At 46.9% G+C, this 22,366-nt stretch overlaps 1 protein-coding gene across 2 annotated transcripts in view; it reads right to left on the bottom strand.

Moving 5' to 3' along the window:
- LOC139278844 (plasmanylethanolamine desaturase 1) overlaps nucleotides 1-22,366 on the bottom strand; it is a 176,746-nt gene that overhangs the window by 133,484 nt on the left and 20,896 nt on the right. The window contains exon 2 of one of the 2 annotated variants that reach the window (XM_070898037.1): nucleotides 21,348-21,467. The exons of the other annotated variant lie outside the window; for it this stretch is intronic. Coding sequence (XP_070754138.1) covers nucleotides 21,348-21,467 — 120 coding nt within the window. The remainder of the gene's footprint in view (nucleotides 1-21,347; nucleotides 21,468-22,366) is intronic. 2 annotated transcript variants of the gene reach the window in all.

Here is a 22,366-nt window from a genome sequence, read left to right as displayed (position 1 = left end):
ACGGACCTTAAAGACAAGGCTCTCATTAATCCTTCCAGACATGCATGAAATCGTTGAGGCAAAGCGCCGTAAGCTAACCGAGTACCATGACTGAAATTCGAGGGGGAGGTGGAATGAGATAGGGGACAAAGTGTTTGTGCTAAACTATGGCAGGGGTCCCAAATGGCTTGCAGGGACAGTAACAGGCAAGGAAGGAAACAGGCTACTGGTGGTACAAATGGACAATGGTCAAACTTGCCAGAGGCATGTAGACCAAGTCAAAAGTAGATTTACCAACAACACTGCTGAACCAGAGGCAGACTACAATGTGGAACTCACACCACACCTGGTGGACAGACAGAGGGAACAACCTGAGGAAAGGGCAATCCCAACAGACAGCCTAGGTGAGACACCAACAATCATACTGAACGAAACAGACAGCCCAGGCGAGATACCAGCAATCACACCGAAAGAACAACAGGCACCAAAGCAAACAACTGAACCACAACTAAGTCGCTCCATGCGAGAGCGTAGACCACCTGAGAGACTGAACCTATAAAGACAATAAGACCTTGGGGGAGGATGATGTCATGAATCACACTACTGTACATAACTGTATCTTACCATGCTATACATGACTGTAACTAGAGATGACCCGTAACCACAAGCTTACCTTACCACCAGGGGTGCACTTACAGGAGGCACTGGATACCTGTCCCAGACAGATATATAAGGACAGGTCTCAGGCAAGTGTGGCATTTGAGAGCTGTGTAATAAAGGTGCAGGTCCTGAGTGACCTTGACTTCAGTATGTGCCTTGTGTGAATCTGTACTGCAGGGACAGGACTTTACAGTCTGGCAAAAGGTGGGAGGTGGTGTTCCATAGGGATCGGTGCTGGGCCCACAACTGATCACAATTTACATTAACAATTTGGATTCAGGAATGGAAGGTACAGGGCTATAAATTGTCCTCCACCCCAAACGGGGCGGATAATTCAAATTAAATGAATATTCTCCGTTGAATCCATGGGGCAGAGTATAGAGGGAAAATGGCCTCTAACATTTTTAATTCGTTGCATGGTGTTTTGGGCATCTGAGGGGCGAAATTGCTTTGGGAGCAGGGCGGAAGGCAGGCAGTGTCATCAGCGCGACGCTGATGACGTGCCGCGTCTCATTGATACATAGCAATGTCCCTCTCCTTCAGTTAAAGGGGAGGGCTGCTGCAAGCTCTGCAGCCACATTAATGGTGTCCACTAGACCACCAGGGGAGCTTCGGGTGGGCCAGCAGCCAAGCGTGTGTGCCGGGCTGCCTGTTGGCGGCCCGGCCAAACCCTTGGCCACCATTGTCCAGCCGGCTTCAGCATCAGTTGACAATTAAAATAAAATGGCGGCCGCAGCGATGCACCTTCCCCTTTAAGGGCGGATGCACCACCCAGTCACTAGCAGCTTCCCGCCGGGAAAAGCTGTCAGGGGCACAGAGTGGCAGTGGCTCCACTCTTTGCGGAGCAATTCCCTCACAGGGCAGAAAGGGGTCGTCACTGACCCGATGGGGCAGGAACACAGGGCACAGTGGAAACCCGTTTCCGCTGCCTCCAGCCCAGGGGCAATTTTGAATGTGTCGGCCCATCTGCCTGCCCCCGGTCGGAAAGGCCTTATCGCCCCATTAACTGAACCTTAAAGAGGGGGGCAATTGCGGCCCCACAGTTTCTAAATTTGCGGATGATACCAAATTGGGCAGTATAATTAACACAGAGGAAAAATTAGACAAAATACAAGGAAACATGGATAAACTTGCAAAATGGGTGTGCAATTAGCAAATTCATTTCAATATAGATGTGTGATGTAATACATTCTGGTAGGAAGCATAAGGAGACCACATACTGCTTGCATAAGAGTCTAAATGGGATAGAGGAGCAAAGGGATCAAGGGGTGCAGATACACAAATCAAAAGGAAGCGACACAGGTTAATGAGGCCATTGAAAAAAAAAAATTCAATCTCGCCTGGGGTTCATCTTTGGAGGGATAGAATTCAAAAGCAGAGAATTTGTGTAAAACTTTTATGGAACCTTGATTAAACCACACATGAGTGTGCTGTGCACAGTTCTGGTCTCCATATTATAAAAAGGATAGAGAGGCACTGGAGAAGGTGCAAAAAAGATTCACAAGGATAATACCAGAACTGAAAAGGATATACTCATCAGGAAAGGCTGAACAAGTTGGGACTATTTTCTCTAGAAAAGAGAAGCCTGAGGGGTGATCTGATAAAGGTCTTTAAAATTACGAAAGATTTTGATAGAGTAGATAGAGAGAGATAGTGTTTCCACTTGTGGGGAAGAGCAAAACTAGAGACCATCAATATAAGATAGTCACCAAGAAATCAAATAGGGAATTCAGAAGGAAATGAAGTGCTCAGGGAGCGCTGCACTGTTGAAGGTGTTGTCTTTCGGATGAGATGTTAAACCATCTACTCTCTCAAGTGAACATAAAAGATCCCATGGCACTATTTCGAAGAAGAGCAGGGGAGTTATCCCCGGTGTCCTGGCCAGTATTTATCCCTCAATCAACATAACACAAAAAAAGATTATCTGGTCATTATCACATTGCTGTTTGAGGGAGCTTGCTTGTGTACAAATTGGCTGCCGCGTTTCGTACATTACAACAGTGACTACACTCCAAAAGTGCTTCATTGGCTGTAAAGCGCTTTGAGACTTCCGGTGGTCCTGAAAGGCATTATATAAATCCAAGTCTTTCTTTCTTTCTTCATCCAGAGAGTGGTGAGAATGTGGAACTCGCTAACAAAGGGAGTGGTTGAAGCGAATAGTATAGATGCATTTAAGGAGAGGCCAGATAAGCACATGGAGAAGGAAATAGAGGGATATGCTGATAGGGTTAGACAAAATAGGGTGGGAGGAGGCTCGTGCAGCATAGGCCATTTGAGCCAAATGGCCTATTTCTGCACTGTAGACACTATTTTTACTTCTCAGCGAGCAGTGCTATGGAAAGGGTTTTCTGTAATTATAAAGTTAGAGGTAAACAAAAATAGCAGTTAAAGTGTAGTAAGTGGAGAATAATGGATACCTAAGAGTGATACACATTGGAGTTCAGAAGAATGAGAGGTGATCTTATCGAAACATATAAGATAATGAGGGGGCTCGACAAGGTGGATGCAGAGAGGATATTTCCACTCATAGGGGAAACTAAAACTAAGGGACATTGTCTAAGAATAAGGGGCCACCCATTTAAAACTGAGATGAGGAGAAATTTCTTCTCAGAGTTGTAAATCTATGGAATTCCCTACCCCAGAGAGCTGTATATATTTAAGGCGGAGAAAGACAGATTTTTGAGCGATAAGGGAATAAAGGGTTATGGGGAGCGGGCAGGGAAGTGGAGCGGAGTCCATGATCAGGTCAGCCATGATCTTATTGAAAGGCAGAGCAGGTTCGAGGGGCCAAATGGTCTACTCCTGCTCCTATTTCTTTTGTTCTTATATCAAGGCAGTAATCTAACCAAGGAGATCAGGTGACATTATAAACCATGACAACAAAGACGAATGGTCTACTTTGCCCAAAGATGAGATTCCAGCCTTGACCTCATTTTAGGATATTCAGTTATTAGAATATGTGCTGTTAACTCCACAGGGTAGTTTTAGTTAGTTTTGAGTTTGTTTTTGTGATGACAGCAGCTCTCATTATGGCATCAATAACCAGCCACTCAATGGCATTTGTGTGTGAAGACACCCACACAACTAATGACAGTGATGTAATCATGGCATGCTTAATCACAAAATAATTAACAGTTGATTGCAAAGTGAGAAGTGCATATTATTATGTATACTGGAAGGTCTCCTGTGGAATAACTCACAGCATGTCAGAGATTACACTGTTGCAAGGGGCGTGGGGAGCTAAATCTAAGAGTTGGGAGAGCACACTGGTTGGTGAAAAGATTTAGAAATTAGTTTGAGAGAGATGCACGCAGAGACAGTGATTTAAGTGTTTCTAAGATTTGAAATTTGAGCCAATCAATTTATCCTGGGAAATGAATCAAATCATGATAATAAAGAATAGCAGGGAGCACAGTGCAAGTATGCAACAATCGAAGGGTTTGGATGATGTCATGAATCACAAGATTGAAGCTTAGGCAGTTCATCATTACAACTGTAAAAACACTGTAAAGTCCTTACACAATACCACAAATCCACACGAGGCACATTTTTTGGACAAGGTCACTCCATGACCTGAACCTTTATTCACAAGACCAAGAAGTCATGACCCTGCGTGGGACCTCCCTTTATATACCTGGATGACCAGGTGAGGAGTGTCTCCCACAAGTTCACCCCCCCCCCGTGGTCAAGGTGTGCATTTCTTACGTATATACAGTATTGCAGTGTTGTTACATAAAGATTACATACATGACATCACGTCCCCCTCAATATCTTATTGGGATCATAGGTTAAGTCTCTCGGGTGATCTGCGCTCTCTTGTGGAGCGCCGCAGTTGGGGCTCTGGTTGTTGAGCCTTGGTATGCGTGTCTGTCACCTGTGGTGATTCCGGCCTGTCCAGGGACTGTGCATGCTGCTGAATGTTCTTGTTGCTCATTCACTGGCGGTGGTGTAAATACCATCTCATGATCTTCCTCAAGTTCCTCAGTGTCCATGCTGAACCTTTTTTGTAAAACTTGGTCCAGATACTTGCGGCATATCTGCCCTTAAGTTTAACCACTATGACCCTATTCCCCTCTTTATCTATTAGTACCCTCAAGCCATTTGGGCCCCAAAGCGCGATTGAGAACAAATACGGGGTCATCAATTTCTATACATCTCCCCCTTGAATTTCAGTCATGGGACTGGCGCTTGCCCTCAACAATGTCGGTCAGGACTGGATGAAATGAGGGACAGCTGAGTTTTGAGTGTTCGTTTCATGAGTAACTCCGCGGGCGGGATCTGTAGGCCAGCAGGAGGCTCGATAGGCGGCATTGAAGGGAGGGTCCTTGAATCCGGAGCATGCCTCGTTTTATGATTTGGACCGCACGTTCCGCCTGGCCATTGGAGACCGGCTTGAACAATGCTGTCCTGCCATGGTTAATGCCATTACCCGACATGAACTCCTGGAATTCGTAGCTTGTGAAACATGGGCCATTATCGCTAACAATGATGTCCGGCAAGCCGTGAGTCACAAAGACCGCGCGCAGACTCTCCACGGTGGTGGATGTCGTGCACCAATGATGCACTCGATCCATTTCGAGTACGCATCAACCACAATGAGAAATATTTTTCCCATGAACGGGAATACGTGACCATGGCCTGGTGGGCCACAGGCTGAGTGGAGCCTCCCTGGGGGCATTACCTAGCTGGGTACACGTCGTGCAACTGCGAACACAGTGTTCCAGGTCTGAATCAATTCACGGCCACCACACGTGTGACCGGGCAATGGCCTTCATCAGCACGATGCCCGGGTGCTCGCTGTGGAGTTCCCTGATGAATGCTTCCCTGTCCCTCTGTTGCATGACTACCCTGCTGCCCCATAGTAGGCAGTCGGCTTGGATGGAGAGCTCATCCATCCGTCTGTGAAACAGTCTGACCTCCTCAGGGCATGCTCCATGTGCGGGCGTCCAATCCCCAGTCAGGACACATTTCTTAATCAAGGATAGGAGGGGATCTCTGTTGGTCGAGATTTTGATCTGGCGGGCTGTGATGGGGGAACCTGCGCTGTCAAAGGCATCGACAGCCATGACCACCTCAGCGCTTTGCTCCACTGCCCCCTCAGTGGTGGCCAGTGGAAGCCTGCTGAGCATGTCAGCGCAGTTTTCAGTGCCAGGCCGGTGCCGGATGGTGTAGTCATACGCAGTGAGCGTGAGAGCCCATCGCTGTGTGCGAGCTGACGCATTGGCATTGACAGCCTTGCTGTCTGATAACAGGGATGTTAACGGCTTGTGGTCCGTTTCTAATTCGAACCTCCTGCCAAAAAAGTACTGATGCATCTTTTTCACCCCATAGATACATGCGAGTGCTTCCTTCTTAACCATCCCATATCCCCATTCAGCTTGAGCGCGTGACCTGGAGGCATAAGCCACAGGTTGTAGTTGGCCCTCAGCGTTACTCTGCTGCATCACGCACCCAACCCCATTGGACGATTCATCACGTCAGAACCAATTTCTTACGGGGGTCGTACAGGGTCAACAACTTATTTGAACAAAGTAGGTTCCACGCCCAATTGAAAGCCCGTTCCTGACAGTCCCCCCAAAACCAATCGCAACCCTTACGCAGGAGCAAGTGTAGAGGCTCCAACAATGTGCTTAAGTTCGGCAGGAAGTTCCTGAAATAGTTCAAGAGTCCCAGAAATGAACACAACTCTGATGTGTTGCAGGGCCTGGGCACTCGTCGAATCGCCTCAGTTTTGGATTCGGTGGGCCGAATCCCATCTGCAACAACCCTCCTGCCCAGAAACTCAACCTCGGGAGCCAAAAACACGCACTTAGACTTCTTGAGTCGCAGGCCTACCCGGTCCAGTCGGCGTAGCACCTCCTCTAGGTTGTGGAGGTGTTCCTCGGTGTCACGACCGGTGATGAGGATGTTGTCCTGAAATACGATCGTTCCGGGAATGGATTTGGGCAGGCTTTCCATGTTTCTTTGAAAAATCGCGGCCGCTGACCGAATGCCAAACGGACACCTGTTGTAAACAAACAGTCCCTTGTGCGTGGTGATGGTGGTCAGTAGTTTAGATTCGTCGGACAGTTCTTGGGTCATGTAGGCTGAAGTGAGGTCCAACTTGGTGAACAGCTTGCCCCCTGCCAGCGTGACAAAAAGATCCTCCGCTCTCGGGAGCGGGTATTGGTCTTGTAGGGACACCCGGTTGATAGTGGCCTTGTAGTCGCCACAGATCCTGACCGAGCCATCCGCTTTTAGGACGGGAATGATGGGGCTCGCCCAGTCACTGAATTCAATGGGCGAGATGATGCCCTCTCTCAGCAACCATTCCAACTCGCTCTCAATTTTCTCCCGCATCACATACAGCACAGCTCTGGCTTTGTGATGCACTGGTCTGGCATCTGGGGTAATGCATATCACTACTTTGGTACCTTTGAATGTCCCGACGCCAGGTTGAAAGTGACTCAAATTGCTGTAGGACCTGTGAGCAGGAACTTCGCTCCACAGGTGACATGGCGTGCACATCCCCCCATTTCCAGTTCATTTCAGCTAACCAGCTCCTCCAAACAGTGCGAGACCATTGCCCGGGACAATCCAGAGCAGCAGCGGTTCACCGATCCAGTGTGTGTGGCCGCCAACATTGCACTGCCTAGCACTCGAATGATTTCTTTGGTGTATGTCCGTAATTGTGTCTCAATGCGTTCTAGTTTGGGTCTGCTGGCTTTGAGTGGCCACAGCTTTTTGAATTGTTGAACACTCATGAGTGACTGGCTGGCCCCCCCGTGTCCAGCTCCATGCGTACAGGGATGCCGTTTAATAGGACTTTCATCATCATAGGTGGCGTTTTGGTATATGAGCTGTGAATGTTTGCCACATGAACCCGCTGAACTTCAGCGTCCATTGATTTGCCCCAAGTGTCATCCTGCCTCGCAGACCTCTCATCTGGTTCAGCCGCCTCGTATATTAGCCTGGTTACAGGCTTTCTGCACATTCTGGCTAAATGGCCACTGAGGTTACAATTTCTGCAGACGAACTGTTGAAACCTGCAAGTCCTGGCAGCATGTCTGCCCCCACACCTCCAGCATGAACTGAGATTCCTATTGTTGTGAACAAAAGAACTGTTACAAGGCATTCCTCGCTGATTGTCCCTTTGATTGCTCTTGAGCACCGTTAGTGGGTGTCAATGGCCCCATCTTGGGCCGCATTGTCCACTGGGGGGGGGGGGACGTAAATGTCCGTTCAGCCTGCCATTGTCTCTGTTGGACACTTATTCTTGGGTCTATTGCTGCCAGTGGTGTGCTTAACCGCCCTTGCCTGCCTGCGGGGCTCTGTGTCGCGTTTATGATATTGATTCCCTGATCCATCGCCACGTTGGAGGCAGAATTGCGTGTGTATATAATCTTGGTTTTATCCTCCCCGTCATAAAAGTCTGAGCCATCAAAGCCGCCGCTTCCAAGGTCAAGTCCTTGGTCTCAATTAGCTTTCTGAAAATCCCAGCATGACTGATGCCCTCAATAAAGAAATCCCTTAGCATCTCCTCCCCTGCAGGCATCTGTGAACCTAGAGACTGGCCAAACGCCGGAGGTCCGCAACGAAATCCGGTATGCTCTGTCCTTCCCGACGTCGGTGGGTATAGAATCTGTGTCGGGCCATGTGTACACTGCTCGCCGGTTTGAGGTGCTCACCGATTAGTTTGCTGGGCTCTTCAAAGATTTTGTCCGCCGGCTTCTCGGGTACGAGCAGGTCTTTCATGACTGCGTAAGTCTTAGCTCCACAGCTGGTCAGCAGATGAGCCCTTCGCTTGTCGGTCGCTGCGTCTCCCAGCCAGTCCTTCGTGACAAAACTCTGCTGGAGCCTCTCAATGAAATCGTCCCAGTCCTCACCAACACGGTACCGTTCATCTGTGCTGCCGGTGGCCATTCTCGTGGGTCATTGATTCCCGTTTCTCGTCGCCAATGTAAAGTCCTTACACAATACCACAAATCCACAGGAGGCACATTCTATGGACAAGGCCACTCCATGACCTGAACCTTTATTCACAGGACCAAGAGATGACCCTTTATATACCTGGATGACCAGGTGAGGAGTGTCTCCCACAAGTTCACCCCCTGTGGTCAAGGTGTGCATTTCTTACATACATACAGTATTGCAGTGTTGTTACATAAAGGTTACATACATGACAAACACTGTCAGTCATTCTTTGTTTTTCTAAATGAATATATACAGTTTAGCGCCATTTGTCCAGGTGCCAGTTTTCCATTTGAGTTTTATCAGAGTTTATAGCATCTGCTGAACTCACTTAACCACGAGCATTGTGACAGAGTTTTCTATGTGGCTCCACATTACACAACAGGAAGAGGGAACGTTAGACAAGGTTTATAATAGGAGTCAGCTGACAGGGAAAAAGGGCATGCTTTACTAACAAGTATTAGACTCAGTTTGACTGTACACACTCTCTCTCTTTAAAACACTTGGTGGCGAAATTGAGTTCGGTCACGCCCCTTTTTGGGCACTACGAGTGCTCTTAAGAGTTCCAAAATGGTATCCGCGCCACGCACATGCACACTTGTGGGGCGAATCATGCTGGATGTCATATTGGTGAGGGCGTTAGCGGACGCGTAGTGAACATGTCGGAAGTATGCAAAGCAGGCAGATCATGACGTCAATTGGCGTGCAATGCTGATTTTACACCAGCGCTGCAAGTTTGGAGCTCCAACTGAACACGTGTTAAGCAGCATGAAGGAAACCCCAGTAGTGGGAATCCCTGGTCGAAGACTGTTTCATAGTGGGGCTATTTAAAGGGATCAACTACTTACAGGTTATTGCTCATTTATCTCTTCCTGCTGTTGCTACAATGCTACACATTTTTTGCTGCTTTCCATAGTTGTTTCAAGTTTCAAACATGTACAGGAAGTGGTGTGGCAGGTGCTGAAGTACTTTTTGCTGACTTTTTCTGGGGATGAGGAGGAAGCAACGGCAGCAGGAGGAGGAAGAGAGAGGTTGCAATCAAGACAGCCCCTATCTGCCCAGACTCTACGTGAAGAACTAATTCAAATGTGATACCCGTAACCTCAACCCCAATTCCCCACTCACCAACAGTCCCATACTCCTTACCTTCCCTCTGTCACTGACCAGCACAATGTGTTCTTGGCCACAATGCAAAAATGCACAATGCCAACACACATTAACATTCCAAACCAAGTTTATAAATTAAATCATGCCATAGTGCATACAAAGTTAAACTAATCGCCCTTGTGTAGTCTCTTCGTGCCTGTCATTTGTGTGCCTGTCATTTGTGTGCCTTTGCCTATCCGAGTGCTCCTATGAAGTGCTGCAGCATGGCGGGTGGAAGGCTGCTGACTTTCAGTGGAGGAGACTGCAGATGGCGTTAGAGGATGACCTTGAGCAGTTCTGGAAGGTCTGGCTGTGAACTGCACCACCTTGGCATGGGAGACAGAATCCTGGGCTGGCTGGCTGACAGGCAACAGCAAGGGTACTGGCGGAGAGGACAGCAAGTTTGTGTTCTATGGAGCCACTGCCACTCGCCAGGGCAGCGCCTCAGCAATCCTAGTAATGTGCTGGAGAACTGCTAGGACACCCTGCAAGCCCCAATGAACACTTCTAGCCACAGCTACGATGGTGGTAGTGTGAGCTTGCATGACAGTAATCTGAGCTTCCACTGCAGCACTCAAAACTTTTCGTGGAAGCTGCTTGTGCTGCAATGGAAACGGAGATGTCACCCAGCAGACGCTGCATCATGGTGGGATCCACAAGTGTTTTGATGGAGTTGGCCACAAGTTCCATGCTGGAAAGGATGGGCTCCAGGCTGTGCGCAAAGCCCTGTGCCAGGTTGGTGCCAGACTCCTCCATGCTCCTTGACATTACATGCAGAAGCTTTGTGTTAGGTTTCCCAATGCACCAAGCGGAAGGCTGTACACCCATCAGCCTTCTTCTGTAGCCTGGCCCATCAAAGTCCTCATCTGGGTCCTGTGCCACAGAACCCATGTGATCTCACCCTTCGGTGAGCTGGCACATGCACTATACTTCCCTGGTCCAAGTGGAGGAAGAGCATCCGGGAGGGCACTGAGCACCTCGAGTCTCGTCACCGAGAGCATGCAGAAATCAAGCGGACAGCGGAAGGAGCGTGCAGCAAACCAGACTCCCCACACACCCTTTCCTTCAACGATTGTCAGTCCACCTGTGTCAGAGACTGTAATTCCCGTATTGGACTGGACAGTCACCTGAGAACTCACTTTTAGAGTGGTAGCAAGTCTTCCTCGATTTCGAGGGACTGCCTATGATGATGATGATACTTGCCCTCTGCACTTATGCCCAGTTTCTCAGCACTTGCAAATCTTCCTCTATGGTAACCTCTAAAGATACCCACAGTGTTAGCAGTTGAGCTGGTGGCTGCGAGTTTTAAATCAGGTGATGGTTAATCTTCATTTTGGTGTTTCTTCACTGCATGGCCAGGTTGCAGTTCTTGGGTCTCTGAAAGGGACAAGGGTAAGGTCATGGTGAGGGAAGAGTGGAATGTAAGAAGTGCTGCTTACACCATCTACAGCTTGCAAGTCAGAAGAGATTGTGGGATGAGGGGGAAGTGGGATGTAAGAAGAAGGATTATGTATGAGTATACCATCATCATCAATGGATTCAGCCCCATGGCTGGCCATCAGCAATGGCTATTCCGTCTCCTCCATGGGGGTTAGAACATGCAGGCACACCTCTCACCTTCCAGCTCGTTCCTGCTGCCTCCGGTTGTACGCCACCTTCTCCTGCAAGAGAGAGGCAAGTGATATGTTTGAGTGATGTGTCTGTCTTGGTTGAATAGCTGGCGGTGTGTGCAAGTTGCAATATGCGGGTGTAAGGCTTGCAACAGTACTAAATGTGTGTGAGAGTGATGTGAAGTATATGAATGTTAGGTCTGAGTCCTGATTGATAGAGGTTGTTGATAAGTGAGTGATTGGGGTGTGGTGAATTAAGGCATGGCTGAGGCTAATGGTGCAGTTGGTAGGATATGGCATTTTAAGATGCTTTCACTGACTTTGACCACTCGTGTGAGGTCATTAAACTTCTTGCGGCACTGCATCCAGGTCCTCGGGGCTAAGCTCCTGGCATTGGCCTCTGCAGCTATCTGGTCCCACTGCCTTCTCATCATGTGTCTCGGGGATCTCGTCCCCCTGCGGATACAGGACAGCGTTCCTTCTTTCCACCTCCTCCACCAAGATCTCCAGAGCAGCGTTGGAAAGCCTTTGATGCAAGCTCTCTCCCATGGTCAGCTTTGTTCTTTGTTGCACAGCACTATGCCAAATTATGTCAGTACCTCCAGCAGCCACAACGCACCTTCCCTTCAAGAGGTGCAGGCTAGCTTTAAGTAGTGCTACAAGTAACAATACTGGGTCCCCTGCTGATGCATGTAGCCAACGAACAGCACAGTTAGCGCTGGCTGCATGTACCAATCATTATAATGAGCAGGCAGCATGAAAATGGCATGCTGCCTGCATTACATTGAATGCGTGCAAGGTAATCGCACATCGCAATCCTCGCACCCGTTTTTGGGGACTATTCAATTTAGCCATCTTGGTCAATTCTGACTTCATAAACCAGAACAAGAAAGCATGAATGGAATAACAACTTGTATTTATATGATGTGGAATCTGTATGGATAGAACTGCGGAATACCAAAGGGCAGAAAACGCTAATGGGAGTTGTGTACAGACCACCAAACAGTAGTAGTAAGGTTGGGGATGGCATCAAACAGGAAATTAGGGATGCGTGCAACAAAGGTACAGCAGTTATCATGGGTGACTTTAATCTACATATAGATTGGGCTAACCAAACTGGTAGTAATACAGTGGAGAAGGATTTCCTGGAGTGTATTAGGGATGGTTTTCTAGACCAATATGTCGAGGAACCAACTAGAGAGCTGGACATCCTAGACTGGGTGATGTGTAATGAGAGAGGATTAATTAGTAATCTTGTTGTGCGAGGCCCCTTGGGGAAGAGTGACCATAATATGGTAGAATTCTTCATTAAGATGGAGAGTGACACAGTTAATTCAGAGACTAGGGTCCTGAACTTAAAGAAAGGTAACTTCGATGGTATGAGACGTGAATTGGCTAGGATAGACTGGCGAATGATACTTAAAGGGTTGACGGTGGATAGGCAATGGCAGACATTTAAAGATCACATGGATGAACTTCAACAATTGTACATCCCTGTCTGGCGTAAAAATAAAACAGGGAAGGTGGCTCGACCGTGGCTAACAAGGTAAATTAGGGATAGTGTTAAATCCAAGGAAGAGGCATATAAATTGCCCAGAAAAAGCAGCAAACCTGAGGATTGGGAGAAATTTAGAATTCAGCAGAGGAGCACAAAGGGTTTAATTAGGAGGGGAAAAAATAGAGTACGAGACTAAGCTTGCGGGGGACATAAAAACTGACTGCAAAAGCTTCTATAGATATGTAAAAAGAAAAAGATTAGTGAAGACAAATGTAAGTCCCTTGCAGTCAGAATCAGGTGAATTTATAAAGGGAAACAAAGAAATGGCAGACCAATTGAACAAATACTTTGTAAAAAGTTATGAGGAAAAAATAGAATTGCTAGTTGGACATTGTTGAGAGCAGTGCATACAATCTTTTGGATGGCTGATTTATTCTAACTTTCAGCGCTGCAACAGGATTTCTGCAACAAATTCAATGCTTAAAGGTTACTTTTCTTAAAGCTTATTTATCCTGTGTTATTAAAAATTAAGCGTGCTGCAGTTCTGGTATCCTTCTCCAATTTTGCTGCATTTAGTAAACACAATGATGAATGCCATTATCAGCTCTGCAGCTTTTGCCTGAAAGAAAAGGCGTTCCCATTAAAAGCTGAAAAGATCTCCGATAACTTCAAGGGTGAAAGAACAAAATAACAGGTGGGGAACTGGGTGGATTACAACACTCCACCTTCGCTCTGGAACAGAGTTCAAATCAGGATAGGATCAACGTTTTCCCATGCTGACACCTGAAGTGACTTTGCCTAATTTGAAGCAAATTCTCTGTAGGCATGAAATTATCTTTTATGACTCTCAAAAACACAAAACCTAGCAGCAGAGTGCTGCAAAAGAAAACACATGCATTTTATTTTACTTTTGTGAAATACTGAATATGATGCAATTATTTTCACCGTTGAAGTAGTTTTCACAGAATGGTAGAACACAGGCTCGATCACATTTCCTTAACATTGGAAACCTGCCTTATGAGAGGGGTGCCAAAGTGAAGCAAGGTTCACTCACACAGGAGAAATCAACCCTGGCACTACTTCCATATCTGATGACCAGTATCAGAGCAGCATCAGGGGTTTGGAGTCCCACCAAGTCACAAAATGGTGCATGGCACAGAAGAGGAGCCCTGGCCTTATTAACATGCCACTGGCCCACTTCCAGTCTGTAATGGGTAGGATGCGTGTGGTAAGCGGGTATTGTCCTCTGGAAAATTGGGTGGTCTATGGTAGCATGCTGGCACTCAGGTAAGTATGACAAAGACGACTCCGGGAATGAGGAGAAGCCTAAACTTTGCATGTGGTGCCCAGAGCAATCCTCCTGGCCCAATGAAGGAACGTAAAACAATTATCTGTTTTGGGCCTCTTTACCTACCCGGAGGGTCCTGATTCTCTTCAGTGTGGTGGGAAAGCCACTCAGTTAAAACTAGTCGGGATCTGATGCCATAATCAGATGCCGATCTTCATATTTAAAAAAACGAGAACACTACTGGCTTTAGGCAGGTGCCTTTGCCAAGCATCCAGAAGCCTGCATAAAAAATTGCGGTCAGCGGGATCCGGACGCCTGGGCCATTTTACAGATAGGAAGTAGGGTTAAAATCAGCCCCTTGGTTTAATTACAATGAATTTACTTTTTCAATTTTCCAAGTTGAAACAATATTCTTCACATCTTACCCATTTACATCCTGGAGCCTGACATTTTACAAATTTCCCAATACAAATTGCCAATTGCTTCACATCATAAGAATTGTTCACGATTGTGCCTTTATCCCCCCTCCCCCCTCCATTACTGCAAATGGCATTTTCCCTGTTGCAGTGTAATTTCCCTATACACAGGAGAATAGATCTCCTGCAGGCACTGCTGAATACAAAAACGTATTTACATGTAGGACTGGTCATGAGTTGACTATTTCTCATGTGTTTTCACATGTTTAACTGTGTCCTGGAGGATATTCCATTTCTACCATCTTTTTTTTTATTCAGTTGGGGAATTTTTTTTTTTATAAATGCTTTAATCATTTTGCTCTTTCTGTGAGAATAGAGTAGACTCCTCACCGAGTCCTGGAGATGTGTGCGCGGTGGCAGCTCATTCCAAAAGCAATTTTATTTCAGGGCTAGAGAACAGATCAAGGAAGAGCTGCTGCTGGCTGGCTGTGCTCCATAGGGAGGCCTGGGAGAAACTAGGGAGGAGCTGGAGGTTGTGAAGAAATCATGGTCAATAAGAGAGGGGAATCAGTTTCTTCCTGGGACTTGGGATGGAGAAAGGAAGCAGAAGAAAGCCTTTGTGGCACTAAAAGGAAAGACTGACAATTTCTTTACATTTATAAAACGATAGCTAAAGGTTTAAGTTTTATCCACATGCCTTCATAAAGCTTGATGTGAAATGACAGTTTTAATTATAAGTAAATTCACATTTTTTTTTTAATCACTTGGTTTATCAGAGCCAGAAGCTGTGAGGCCAGCACCTTGAGGCTGCTTCATGTGAGAAAGAGGTCAATGCAGAACAAGTCCTGGGGTTGGATTTTCAGGTCCTTTGCGCTCTGGGTTTCGCCGGGTTTCACCCCGGAGCGGCGAGAAATGGAGTGGCAAGGTCTTTTGCGTCCGGCCGCGATCCTCCAGTCAGGTTTTGTGGCGGCGCTTAGAAGCACCGCCGGGAAGAACTGCACCGGGTGTGCAATGCCTCTCATTATGACACCGGCAGTAGTTTGGAGTTGCACCCGACCCGTACGCCCAGAGGTGTGCCCCCGATAACCGGCAGGGAAAACAGAGCGGTCCAGCCCTGCCAGCGGCGGTAAGGTAGATAAACTGCAAAAAAGGCACGTTTCAGTGTTTAATCTATTTTTTGGTAGCGATTGGTGTTGTGGTGGTGTGGGCAATGTTTTTTGAACGTTTCAGTAATTTTTTTTTCCCCTCCCAAGGCTTCTCTCGGAGCGCTCCCGGCCCCGCACTTTAGTTGACAAGGTTCCCATTTTTGTGCCGCAAAAGTTACATAAGAACATAAGAAAAAGGAGCAGGAGAAGGCCATACAGCCCTCGAGCCTGCTCCGCCATTTAATACAATCATGGCTGATCTGATCATGGACTCAGCTCCACTTCCCTGCCCGCTCTCCATAACCCCTTATTCCCTTATCGTTCAAGAAACTGAATAAATTTAAGACAGAAATAGACAATGTTCCAGTTTCCACAGCTCTCTGGAGGCAGCAAATTCCACAGATCCATAACCCTCTGAGTGAAGAAATTTCTCCTCATCTCAGTTTTAAATGGGCGGCCCTTTATTCTAAGATTATGCCCTCTAGTTCTAGTCTCCCCTATCAGTGGAAACATCCTCTCTGCATCCACCTTGTCAAGCCCCCTCTACAACTGTAGCAAGACTTCCTTGCTTTTATACTCCATCCCCTTTGCAATAACCCCCAAAATCTGCAAAATGACAGACAGGCTAAGTGAGTGGGCAAAAATTTGGTAGATGGAGTATAATGTTGGAAAGTGTGAGGTTATCTACATTGGCAGAAAAACAATCAAAGAACAAGTTATTATTTAAATGGAGAAATATTCCAAAGTACTGCAGTACAGTGGGACCTGAGGGTACTTGTGCATGAAACACAAAAGGATAGTATGCAGGAACAGCAAGTGATCAGAAAGGCCAGTGGAATCTTGGCCTTTATTGCAAAGGGGATGGTGTTTAAAAGCAGGGAAGTCTTGCTACAGTTATATAGGGTATTGGTGAGGCCACACCTGGAATACTGTGTACAGTTTTGGTTTCCATATTTACAAAAGGATATACTTGCTTTGGAGGCAGTTCAGAGAAGGTTCACTAGATTGATTCTGGAGATGAGAGGATTGACTTATGAGGAAAGGTTGAGTAGGTTAGACTTCTACTCATTGCAATTCAGAAGAATGAGAGGTGATTTTATCGAAACGTATAAGATTATGAGGGGGCTTGACAAGGTGGATGCAGAGAGGATGTTTCCACTGATGGGGAAGACTAGAACTAGAGGGCATGATTTTAGAATAAGGGGCCGCCCATTTAAAACTGAGATAAGAAGGAATTTCTTCTCTGAGGGTTGCAAATCTGTGGAACTCACTGCCTCAGAGAGCTGTGGAAGCTGGGTCATTGAATAAATTTAAGACAGAGATGGACAATTTCTTAACCAATAAGGGAATAAGGGGTTATCGGGAGCGGGCAGGGAAGTGGACCCGAGTCCATGATCGGTTCAACCATGATCGTATTAAATGGCAGAGCAAGCTCGAGGGGCCATATGGCCTACCCCTGCTCCTATTTCTTATGTTCTTATGTAGAAACATTAAACACAACTGAACAACTACATTTTCTCTGTTTGTTACAAGTCTAAACATCTACAAGACATTTTGACTGTCTATAAAGTGATGGATTCTGCTATTCATCACAAAGACTTAACATGATTCAGTGCATCAGCCAATATATGAGATTAGCAATTTAGTACCAAGCCTAATCACTTCAAGCAGCTGTTTTTAGCAATTGAGCACAATGGTCATCTTTCTCGCAAGAAGCAGAGTACGATGAAAAGTCACTATTGCAGTGGACAACACCAACAGTTGCTAATTCAGAGTTCATCGACGAACATGCAGTGTAGGAGGGCGCGTACACCCACCGGAGGATGCAGTGAAGGAGGGCACGTACACCCACCAGAGGATGCTGTGAGGGAGGGAGTGTACATACACTGGAATATGTAGTGAAGGAAGGTGTACACACCCACCGGAGGATGCAGCGTAGGCAGGCGTGTACATCCACTGGAAGATGCAATACACCCACCAGCTGGTTTTGAAAGAGTAGGGAATTTTGTTTTATTTAGTATTTCTGGCTAATGATAGAAAGCAACTAATAATTCATTTTACTCTCAGTGCCTTAGGACTGGTCGTTTCTCAAACTGACTTTTTCAATTAAAGAAAAAATGTATACTCAGGACCAGTTTGAGCAGATAAATCTATCTGCACTTCTACTGAAATTTTGCACAGAATATTTGATTCAGAACTTCTTAAGCGTAAATACTTCAATATTAATTCCATCTAGAGGAGGGTGGTGTAGAGTTTCCCTCCAAACTAAAGACACTTCTATATTGGCACTGATTTTGTTCAGATTATAGAAAAGTTTGTCCTTTATTGCCATCCTGTGCTTACATTGCTAAAGCTGGCTCCCTTTGTCCCCAATGACAGGATCATAGACACACATTTTCATTGGTCTACTATTTTGATATCAGGACAAGAGATCAGGTTATAGCAATGCTAACACAGGAAGCTGGCGGACAATATGGTGATCCAAACAAAATAAGTGCCAATATAAAAACGTCTTAAAATTAAATGCATGTGATGGCACTGTAGTCTATAGCAGTGAATTGGAAGAAAGTGTCTTATTCACTGAACAGTCAGGCTGCTTCATAGTAGAAACTGGTACACAATAGAAAAGTATAAACTATTTAAAGAGCTTTGACATACACTTTTTACGCTTCAAGTTTTTCCCATCCTTACTGCTAAAACCAAGGCATTTTAACATCTTCCTGTGTAAACTCAGAGGTGGTTTCTTCAAGATCCTCCCCCAATTGGTTGTAATTGCATAAACAGACTTGTGGAATATTGCATTTATTGCAGTGGATCTTGACTCAGTCAAAGTTATCAGAAGGGAACTGGAACACTTCCTGTAGAGGTGCATATGTGGTTGGGAAATTATGATAAATGGTAAGACTGATGCTAAAACAAGACCTGGAAGACAGAGCTGGATGGATTAAATAGGCATTTCTCCTTATTCATGGTATATTCTTATTACTGCAATCTGGGATTATATGAGACGGTAACCATTCAATCCAACTAAGGTCACTCTCTGTGACAATTCGAAATATATGGGGCCAAAAGCAGCTAGTTAAATACATTGGTGCCAAAAATCTCTACAGTTACTGGTTAAAGACATGAAAGTACAGATTACCAGAGAAAAATGATCACCACAACTAGAGGTAAAACACAGACACCAATATCATAGAAACGCTTTCTTCTCATAACACTGCTGTTACACATGATGCAGCTCTCAGTGAAATTCATGCAGCAGCAATCAGGAAGAAGAAGAAATGGCTAATGATTCACATTTACAGAGGTTGGGGAGGTGGGGGGGGGACACACAAAACAGGACCTCCAGCCTTATCGCAGAGCTGCATGTGTAACCCCACTCTTAGGGCCCAAGTTTCGAGCCGTGCCTAGAACGGCGCAGTCCCGACCTGGACGCCCGTTTTTCACGCCACAAAGTGCACCTAAAAAAAACCTCTGTATTCTCCACCTCACTGCAGGTCCTCTGGCCCTCGGCTCGGCGCAGCGCAGCAGGAGCTGTAGGGGGCGGAGCTAGGACCCTGCGCCGAAAACAGTGCCGGGAGCTCCACACATGCGCGCTACAGTGGGCACGCAAGTGCAGTAGCTCCAGGCGCCCGAAACTGTGTGGGAGGGGCCCGAAGCACGCAGCCCCTAGCCCTGGCCGAATGGCCTCACTGGGGCTGCATGAATAAGGATCCTTCCATGGCCAGCTCCTGCTTCCTCCCTACCCGACCCGACACCCGCTCCCCTCCCCGGACCGGACCCGACCTCCCCCCCCCCCACCCCCGACACCCGCCCTGACACCCGCTTCCCCCCCCCACGGACTGGACTGGATCCGACCTGACCTCCCTCTCCCTCCCCCCGACCCGGCCCGGCCCGGCCCAACGCCACCTACCTGTAAATCTGGTGCTGGGGACGGGCCCTGCCTGAAGTCTCGGGCCCGGCCCGTTCAGCCTCCCTCCCCCTTCTCCTTCCCCTCCACCCTCCCCAATCTCCTTCTCTCCCCCCCCACCCCAATCTCCTTCTCTCCCCCCCACCCCAATCTCCTTCTCTCCCCCCCCACCCCAATCTCCTTCTCTCCCCCCTCCAATCTCCTTCTCTCCCCCCCCAATCTCCTTCTCCCCCCCCCCCCTCCCCCCAATCTCCTCCCTCCCCCTCCCCCCAATCTCCTTCTCCCCCCTCCCCCCAATCTCCTTCTCCCCCCTCCCCCCAATCTCCTTCTCCCCCCTCCCCCCAATCTCCTTCTCCCCCCTCCCCCCAATCTCCTTCTCCCCCCTCCCCCCAATCTCCTTCCCCCCCCTCCCCCCAATCTCCTTCCCCCCCCTCCCCCCAATCTCCTTCCCCCCCTCCCCCCAATCTCCTTCTCCCCCCTCCCCCCAATCTCCTTCTCCCCCTCCCCCCAATCTCCTTCTCCCCCCTCCCCCCAATCTCCTTCTCCCCCCTCCCCCCAATCTCCTTCTCCCCCCTCCCCCCAATCTCCTTCTCCCCCCTCCCCCCAATCTCCTTCTCCCCCCTCCCCCCAATCTCCTTCTCCCCCCTCCCCCCAATCTCCTTCTCCCCCCTCCCCCCAATCTCCTTCTCCCCCCTCCCCCCAATCTCCTTCTCCCCCCTCCCCCCAATCTCCTTCTCCCCCCTCCCCCCAATCTCCTTCTCCCCCCTCCCCCCAATCTCCTTCTCCCCCCTCCCCCCAATCTCCTTCTCCCCCCTCCCCCCAATCTCCTTCTCCCCCCTCCCCCCAATCTCCTTCTCCCCCCTCCCCCCAATCTCCTTCTCCCCCCTCCCCCCAATCTCCTTCTCCCCCCTCCCCCCAATCTCCTTCTCCCCCCTCCCCCCAATCTCCTTCTCCCCCCTCCCCCCAATCTCCTTCTCCCCGCCCCCCCACAATCTCCTTCTCCCCATCAGAAACACAGACACTGACAGACAGAGAATGAGAGACACACAGACAGACAGAGAGATAGAGACACTGACAGAGACACACTGAGGAGGGCATTCCAGCACGCTGTTGGAGGGCTCCCGGTGCTGCAGTCGGTAAGTAGAAAATGTTTTATTTATTGATTTAAAAAAAAAAATTATTTCTTATAAATTTTTTTGATTGATTTATTGGTTGATTTATTAATGTATTTATCATTTATTATTGATGATGGCTCTTTATTTGTAAAACTGAAGTGTTTAATGTTTGTAAACTTCCCTTTTAAACCCCCTCCCCTCCATTCCCTATGCCTGATTTGTAACCTACGCCTGATTTTCTAAAGTGTAGACAAGGTTTTTTCGAGCGTACAAAAATCTTCACTTACTCCATTCTAAGTTAGTTTGGAGTAAGTTTTCACTCACGAAACTTTGAAATCAGGCGTAAGTGGCCGGACACGCCCCCTTTTGAAAAAAAAATTCTGTTCCAAAGTGAAACTGTTCTACCTGACTAGAACTGGAGCAAACTAAATATGGAGAATTCCGATTTCTAAGATACTCCGTTCTACACCAGTTGCTCCTAAAAATCAGGAGCAAATCATGTGGAAACTTGGGGCCATAGTCTGTACAAATCCAGTACACATTCACACTGTCTCCTACAATTCACCAGTAATAATAATTAGTTCAAATGATTAGTGTGCGGTGTAACTCCAACGCATGCACAATACTTACACAAGGCTATAATTAATTTGAAAAAGTGATCCATGGAAAAATGCAGCACCAGGAAAAAGAAGTTGATCGTCACCAAACAGACACATAGGATGACGCAGATCCATTCTTGTAACCGTTTACCTGGGAATAAAGGGGGGAAATACTTTCATTTTTGGAAACTACAATAAGTGAAACAATATAATGTTAATAATGGCGATTCTATATGATTTGACAAAAGCATTACTAAAAAAAAAAATCAGAAAATTGCACTGAAAGCACCAGTCGTCAGCTCGTCGGATTTCAGTGCTGGCTGTGTCATTTATATATATTTAATGCTGATGTGGAATTAAAGTTAAGAGCGTGTTTTACCGCTTCTGTACCTTGACAATTAAAAACTAGCCATTGGCTGATCAGAAATCTTAGTCATTACATTACAGCAGTTTCTTTCATTGGGAGTTGACATTTTTTACATCAAAAGTTTGTTTTAAAATGATGATCTGACCCTTCTTGAAGTATTTTTTGTTGTACTCGGGTTTTAATTAACATTAAAATCAAACAACAATAACTTGTATTTATATAACACCTTTAACACAGTAAAACATCCAAAGATGCTTCACAGGAGTATTATCAGACAAAAAATTCTTAATGATCTATTTTAAACAAACTAAAAACAAAAACAAATACAGCATATATTTGAAGGAATGAAATGCAAAACCTTGCTGCCCCTGCAGTTTCTGGGCCAATTGTTTTCCTGCACAGCTAACCTTCGCCTCGCCCCCCTCCCCCCCATCCCCATCCTCAGCCCCTCTCCCCCCCCCCCTCCCCACCCCATAGTCACTCCATTTAGTTTACAAACTAAGACAAAAAAATCTAGTTTTTTTTTTTAAATAAAAGATTTACAAATCAAAAAAAAAGATCCGATTTTCATCTTGTTTCACCAGCTTTACTGGTTTTCTTTTCAATACAGAAATAGTAGGTTTTTCCAGAATGTTTTGAGTTAAGGCAACGAAGCAAAACATTGTTCTTGTTTTAGTGATTCC

Source organism: Pristiophorus japonicus, chromosome 13 (genome assembly GCF_044704955.1).
Source record: "Pristiophorus japonicus isolate sPriJap1 chromosome 13, sPriJap1.hap1, whole genome shotgun sequence".
In the NCBI taxonomy this organism is placed as follows: domain Eukaryota; kingdom Metazoa; phylum Chordata; class Chondrichthyes; family Pristiophoridae; genus Pristiophorus; species Pristiophorus japonicus.
The sequence above is the reverse complement of the archived record's forward strand: the minus strand, read 5'-3'. Positions and strand labels throughout refer to the sequence as shown.